The sequence below is a fragment of the Tachysurus fulvidraco genome, chromosome 20 (assembly GCF_022655615.1).
Source record: "Tachysurus fulvidraco isolate hzauxx_2018 chromosome 20, HZAU_PFXX_2.0, whole genome shotgun sequence".
NCBI classification, from domain to species: Eukaryota; Metazoa; Chordata; class Actinopteri; order Siluriformes; family Bagridae; genus Tachysurus; species Tachysurus fulvidraco.
Window position 1 is genome coordinate 159199 of NC_062537.1, and position 7500 is coordinate 166698.

A 7500-nucleotide genomic window follows, 5' to 3' on the forward strand; every position below is an offset into this window, starting at 1 on the left:
TACACACACACACACACACACACACACACACACACACACACACACACACTGCATCGTTAGTGGAGCTCAGGGGCCTGTTGCACAAAAGTAGAATTAAGACATCCAGGATAAATGACTGAGCTGAGCTCAATGAAGCCAAAACAAGTGCGTCCAGGCTAATTGAGCAGACACGGATTCATCAAGCCAGGTGAAACCAACCCTGGATATGTGCGCGCTCACGGCTCACTCAAACAGACCCGCCACCGATCGCTGAGTCACCATGGCAACTAATCGTCGGAAGCACAATTCCTCATGGAGGCATACGAGGAGGTAAAAGACACAATTAAGAAGAAAGGCAACACCGCCACAGTGATAAAGCAAAGAGAAAAAGTGTGGCAAAGTATTGCAGACCGCCTGAATGTGTAAGTAGTGCACAATTACACACTCACCGCTCCAATGATACGTCACAATTACACACTCACCGCTCCAATGATACGTCACAATTACACACTCACCGCTCCACTGATACGTCACAATTACACACTCACCGCTCCAATGATACGTCACAATTACACACTCACCGCTCCACTGATACGTCACAATTACACACTCACCGCTCCACTGATACGTCACAATTACACACTCACCGCTCCACTGATACGTCACAATTACACACTCACCGCTCCACTGATACGTCACAATTACACACTCACCGCTCCACTGATACGTCACAATTACACACTCACCGCTCCAATGATACGTCACAATTACACACTCACCGCTCCACTGATACATCATAATTACAATCCAATTAGTTAATTCACATCTCCAAAAACGCAGTTGTACTCTGATTATGAAACATTTGAATTTGTAATTGAAATGGACTGCAGATATGAGTGAAGTTGTGTACAGTAACTCCATCACACTGAATAAGGCTTTGATAAAGGATCAAAGCCTTATATTATTACTACATTACATTATTACTACATTACATTATTACTACATTACATTACTACTACATTACATTATTACTACATTACATTATTACTACATTACATTATTACTACGCTCACTAGTACGGTTTAAGCTTAGCCATTGTACTCTGCTTCTTATGACGTCCACAGATTTTTCTGTTCTCCTGCTTTTATTAATAAAGCTGCTTTGAAACAATGAAACGATTGTGAAAAGCGATATATAAATAAAATAAAATTGAATTGAATAAATAGATGAGCTAATAATAATAATCACTTTAATAAATATAGCACCTTTCAAAGGACCCAAGCTCGCTTGCTCACTGACTCCATTGAATGTTCTTGTGTAATAAAGAAAGTGTCTCTTTTCATGTGTGTGTGTGTGTGTGTGTGTGTGTGTGTGTGTGTGTGTGTGTGTGTGTGTGTGTGTGGGTGGTGTGTGATGTAGATTAAACATGACTGGGCCAAAACGGTCCACTTTTTACATCATGGCTGTGTCATGAATATCACTGTGTTTATGAGGTAATAATGATGAGATTTTGTGTTGTCAGGTGAACTCTCTGGTGTGTTGCTAGGAGACAGGGGGTCTGACTGCCAGCCTTTTCTCCTGACACCTTTCACAGACCCCAAGGAAGCAGAGCAGGCCTATAACCATGCCCATGCCAGGACCTGGGCCAGAGTTTAAATGACCTTTGACCTCCTGAAGGCACGCTTTCACTGCCTACACAAATTAAGGGTCAGCCCTGTGAGGGCATGTGACATTACTGTGGCTAGTGCTGTCCTCCACAATGTGGCCTGCCTGAGGAAGGAGAGGACCCCCAGAGTGCCACCAGCCATGGACTGGGACAATCCGACAATGTTCCCTGATGACGACAGTGTTCGGCTGCCGAGGGACCAATATGTGTGGAATTATTTTAGTTAGTATGTGTGCTTTCAGTTATGGTTAGATATGTCCTGCGGTGGCAGAGGGATCTGGGGGTTTTGTGTTATTTTTTTTTATCTTTTAATTGATTTGGCCTCTTATGATGTTTGTGCTGTATACTGTGTGTAATACAAGCTTGCAGGGAGGAAACTGCATCTGTTTATTTGTCTGTTCAGGTGATGTGTATGGATTTGTCCTGCATTTATTTCAGTGTGCAGACATGCAGGTTATATACAGACCTTTTACATGTGTATTTATCCTTTTGTATCCTGTATGACTTCAGATTGGAAAGGAGCTGATGGTTTCCCTGCTTTGTTTTATCCTTATTCAATAAAGGACCATAATGTTACACTTTGTGTTTTTATATTTATATGTAATGTATTTTATACCACAGAGTATTAGGGCCGCAATGAGGAAGAAGGAAAAAGTCATAAATTTGAGGCTAATTCTTTCTGTGAAAAGATGTATATTATTTCTACAGTCCTGATACTTATGACAATGTGCTGATGTGCCAAAAGATTAAGTATATCCTTGTGTGTGAAACTATACTGAAGAACAATTCCACGAAATGTCCCACAGCGGTCATTTTAACAACTGTCCTCCTCTAAAACATCGGGTTACAATATTATTAAAGACTTCATTCTCAAAGTCTGTGAATTTTCTTTTTTTCCTCTTTGCCCTAATATTCTATCATTTTATATATAGCCTTATAGTCTATGGGAAACTGTAAATTATCTAATGATGGCAACATCATCTAAAAATCATAATTTATCCAAAATGATTGAAATTAATGATCACAAACATTTAAATAATGACAGTGGGTCTAGTTATATGTGATAATGTATAGTGGGCAGTAGAATAACTATTGGTTTCCATTTGTGGTGACTGCTGACTGACATAAGGGATGAGATTAAATAGGTCCTGGAACTTATCCTGGTCTGGAGCAGTGTAGCTCCACACAATAAATCTCCATGGTAATTTATACCATAACATCCTACTGCCCCCTAATCCAGCTTTAGTCCAACCGGATCACGGATAAATTGAGCCAGGATCACCAAGATATCACCTTATCCTAGTTTTGTGCAATAGGCCCCAGTTTCAGCTGATGTGTTTGAGTTGTGTGAGTTTTTAACCACTGTTTCAGATGATGGAGGTGTTTAAAGTTTAAACCACCTGATCATTTCAGCTCCATTTTACAGTTCAGGTGAAGAATAAAGTGTATTTGCTCCACCCGTATTAAACCTCACTAATGTCTGATTATTCTTCATTCTGTAGTCTGGAAATAAAACAAATAAAAGAGTGGGATAATTTATAATTATATAATAAATTATATTCTGATAAATAACACAAAACCTACATTTTTCAGACCACCTGAATATTTACTAATTTATTTAATCTATTATTTAAAGTAATGCCCAATACTCACTCACTCACTCACTCTCTCTCTCTCTCTCTCTCTCTCTCTCTCTCTCTCTCTCTCTCTCTCTCTCTCTCTGTGTGTGTGTGTGTGTGTGTGTGTGTAAAAGTAAAACTAATACGTGCGGAACTAAAGTGCGCTGGTATGGAGTTCTGGTCGGAGCAGAAAGCGCGCGCACACAGCGTGGATGTAGCAGAGGAACATGGCGTGTGTGAAAAGTCAGCAGTGTTCAGTGTGGGTCGGAGCGGAGACCGGCATCCTAAAGGGTGAGAGATCTGTGTATGTGTGTGTGTGTGTGTGTGTGTGTGTTTGTTTGTGTGTGTGTGTGTGTGTGTGTGTGTGTGTGTGTGTGTGTGTGTGTGTGTGTGTGTGTGTGTGTGAGAGAGAGAGAGAGAGAGAGAGCACTTGTGGCTGTTCCTCGCGCGGCCAGTTTAAACCCCGTTGTTTACCTGTAGAAAACACACACACACACACACACACACACACACACACACACACGGTTAATTGCCCACTCTGTACAGGTGTGTATATTTGTGTTAATGACCCTGCCGTGTTCAGGTGTGTGTGTGAGCAGGAAGCAGGTGTATAATTTTTGTGAGATGCGCAGCCTGAACCGAGACGAGGAGATCTGCACAATCACCTGGGGGGACGAGCAGGAGAGTGAGGTGTAACACACACACACACACACACACACACACACACACACGCGCGCGCGCACGTACGTTAGTCTCAGTGTAAACAGCACACTTGTGTGATCACAATCATTGTGTAATTACTTTCTTTAAAGTAATACTGATTAATGCACTGAAAGATGACTGCTGTGTTCACTCTGCATCGCTGTGCCTGTTCTAACGTGTGTGTGTGTGTGTGTGTGTGTGTGTGTGTCAGGTGTTAATGGGGAGTGTTAATGGCAGAGTGAAGACTTTCAGTACAGAAAAGGGAATATTTACTGAGAGTCGAGAGTGTGCAGATTTAACACATGGACGATTCACCGGCCTTGCAGTGACTGACAGGTACACACACACACACACACACACACACACACACACACACACACACAATCTCAATAACATCTTCCTGTTTTAAGCGATAAAAGTAATTGGACAGTTAGTGCACACACACACACACACACACACACTGCTGAACACACTGGATGGAGCTTCACACTGCAGATTCATAAAGACCTGAAGACCTCAACAGCAGTCATAAATAGTTGTATTTTAGGAATCTAGAATATTTTTTAAACTGTAGCTCCAGCTTGAAACATTATAATATTTATTTGAGGATCTCCGGGTGGTGTCCTGTCTCCATCCTTCAAACACACGTCCTGCTGTCTGTCTCTTTCTTAGTATTTCTGTCTCACACTTGGATTTATAACTTGTGTATGTTTGCTCTCAGGTCGTTAATAACATGTGTGGAATCTGGATTACTGAAAGTTTGGCCTGAAGCCGGCCAGGAGACAGTAAGTGTCTCTGTCTGATGACCAGTGTACTGTAGCTAAAGGTAGTCTGTAATACACTGGCAATAAGTTCAGACGTGTGTGTGTGTGTGTGTGTGTGTGTGTGTGTGTGTGTGTGTGTGTGTGTGTGTGTGTGTGTGTGTAGGTGGAAATAAATGTGGGGAGTGGAGTGTGCAGAATGAGACAGAACCAATTGGAGCGCCACCATGTGGCCACTGGAGGAAAGGAGAATCCGCTGAAAGTGTGGGACCTGCAGAGACCAGACACACCCATCTTCACTGCCAAGAATGTGAGACACACACACACACACGCGCACACACACACACACATCATGTTCATCTCTCTGTGAATAACCTCCAACAATCATCATAGCTCATCTACATAAAGTCTACACATAGTTTTGATGTTTGATGAATATTTTTTGGGGAAACTGAAGCCTCAGTCTGAGGGTCTACAGCAGCGTACAGAGGGCGGAGCTTACTGAGTGTTTGTGTGGTGTTTTATCAGACCATGTGGTGTTTCCCCACATTACAACTGATGTTCATGATGCAGATAATAATTAAGATAACATCATAAACTGTGAGTGTGTGCACGTGTGAGAGCGAGTTTGTGTGCGCGCGCGTGTGAGAGCGAGTTTGTGTGCGCGCGCGCGAGGGCGAGTGTGTGTGCGCGCGCGCGTGAGGGCGAGTGTGTGTGCGCGCGCGCGTGAGGGCGAGTGTGTGTGCGCGCGCGCGTGAGGGCGAGTGTGTGTGCGCGCGCGCGTGAGGGCGAGTTTGTGGCGCGCGCGCGTGAGGGCGAGGTGGTGTGCGAGCGCGCGTTATGCGATTGTGTGTTAGCGCGGCGCCTTGAGTCTAGTGTGTGTGCGCGCGCGCGTGAGGGTCGCTGTGTGTGCGCGCGCCGCGTGAGGGCAGTGTGTGCTCGCGCGCGTGAGGCGAGTGTGTGTGAGCGCGCGCGTGAGGGCGAGTTTGTGTGCGCGCGCGCGTGAGGCGAGTGTGTGCGCGCGCGCGTGAGGGCGAGTGTGTGTGCGCGCGCGCGTGAGGGCGAGTGTGTGTGCGCGCGCGCGCGTGAGGGCGAGTGTGTGTGCGCGCGCGCGTGAGGGCGAGTGTGAGGGCGTAAGGTGTGGTAGCTGCGCGTGCGGATCGACGTGAGGGCGAGTGTGTGTGCGCGCGCGCGCGTGAGGGCGAGTGTGTGTGCGCGCGCGCGCGTGAGGGCGAGTGTGTGTGCGCGCGCGCGCGTGAGGGCGAGTGTGTGTGCGCGCGCGCGCGTGAGGGCGAGGGCGAGTGTGGTGTGGCGCGCGCGCTTGAGGGCGAGTGTGGTCGCGCGCGCTGAGGGCGATGTTGTGCGCGCCGCGTGAGGGCGAGTGTGTGTGCGCGCGGCGTGAGTGCCGTTGTGCGTGCGCGCGCGCGTGAGGGCGAGTGTGGGTGCGCGCGCGCGTGAGGGCGAGTGTGCGTGCGCGCGCGCGTGAGGGCGAGTGTGTGTGCGCGCGCGCGCGTGAGGGCGAGTGTGTGTGCGCGCGCGCGCGTGAGGGCGAGTGTGCGTGCGCGCGCGCGTGAGGTTCAATTTATGAACCTGGAATGTTTGCTTGAGCTTCTCTTTAAGCTCTCTCTCTCTCTCTCTCTCTTCCTCATACACGCACACCTTCTCCTCCACCTCTTAGGTTGCTAATGACTGGTTGGATCTGCGTGTTCCAGTGTGGGTTAGAGACATGGCTTTCCTCACACACTCCAACAAGATCATCACCTGCACAGGACATCATCAGGTCTGTCATCCTGTCTGTCATCCTGTCTGTCATCCTGTCTGTCATCCTGTCTGTCATCCTGTCTGTCATCCTGTCTGTCATCCTGTCTGTCATCCTGTCTGTCATCCTGTCTGTCATCCTGTCTGTCATTCTGTCTGTCATTCTGTCTGTGTCTCAGGTACGTGTGTATGACCCGTCGTGTCAGAGGAGGCCAGTGCTGCAGGCAGAGTTTGGGGAGGTTCCTCTGACAGCGCTCTCGGTTCCACCTGGTGAAGACAGTGTGGTGGTGGGGAACACACAAGGGCAACTTGCCACCCTCGACCTGCGCAAAGGTGTGTGTGTGTGTGTGTGTGTGTTTGTGTGTGTGGGCCAACCATTGGGATTTTAAGCTGAGGATAAATCTCTTCGATACAGAAGCACAAAGTTTTAAGGCCAGTCGAGAAACACATAAATGTATTAACTTATAATTAAAAGCAGATTTAAAGCGAACTTCCACCAAATACAATAACGTCTGTCTGTGTGCAGTGTGTGGGGTCAATAACGTCTGTCTGTGTGCAGTGTGTGGGGTCAATAACGTCTAGGTAAATGAGATGATTTCTGGTGTGTGTAGGTCTTGTGCGTGGGTGTATGAAGGGCATGGCAGGCAGTGTGAGAGGGTTGCAGTGTCACCCATCGTTACCCCTCGTCGCCTCCTGCGGCCTCGACCGATTCCTTCGCATACACAACCTACAGGACAGAACACTAACACACAAGGTACACACACACTACTGTCTCTGCCGTCTGTAACATTTAGTTATAATGCTTGTGTCAAGTGTGTGTGTGTGTGTGTGTGTGTGTGTGTTTGTCTGTAGGTGTATCTGAAGTCCCGGCTGAATTGTCTGTTGCTCTCCAGCAGAGACCTCCAGGTGAGTGCATCAGTATTTGTTTATCTAACCAGTGTGTGTTCTCTGTGGGCCCTTAAACAATGATCAGGACAGTGTGTGTGTGTGTGTGGGAGGACAGTGTGTGTGTGTG

The 7500-nt window shown here is 47.0% G+C and overlaps 1 protein-coding gene across 2 annotated transcripts in view; it reads left to right on the top strand.

The window, feature by feature from the left end:
• The first annotated feature begins 3400 nt into the window (after positions 1-3400).
• wdr74 (WD repeat domain 74) overlaps positions 3401-7500 on the top strand; it is a 7115-nt gene continuing 3015 nt past the window's right edge. Inside the window, exons 1-9 of one of the 2 annotated variants that reach the window (XM_027158714.2) lie at positions 3401-3555; positions 3848-3954; positions 4178-4302; positions 4688-4751; positions 4894-5037; positions 6406-6507; positions 6665-6818; positions 7097-7239; positions 7338-7391. In XM_027158714.2, coding sequence (XP_027014515.1) covers positions 3492-3555; positions 3848-3954; positions 4178-4302; positions 4688-4751; positions 4894-5037; positions 6406-6507; positions 6665-6818; positions 7097-7239; positions 7338-7391 — 957 coding nt within the window. In that variant the 5' untranslated portion in view covers positions 3401-3491. The remainder of the gene's footprint in view (positions 3556-3847; positions 3955-4177; positions 4303-4687; positions 4752-4893; positions 5038-6405; positions 6508-6664; positions 6819-7096; positions 7240-7337; positions 7392-7500) is intronic. The other variant, XM_027158716.2, reaches the window with a different exon arrangement.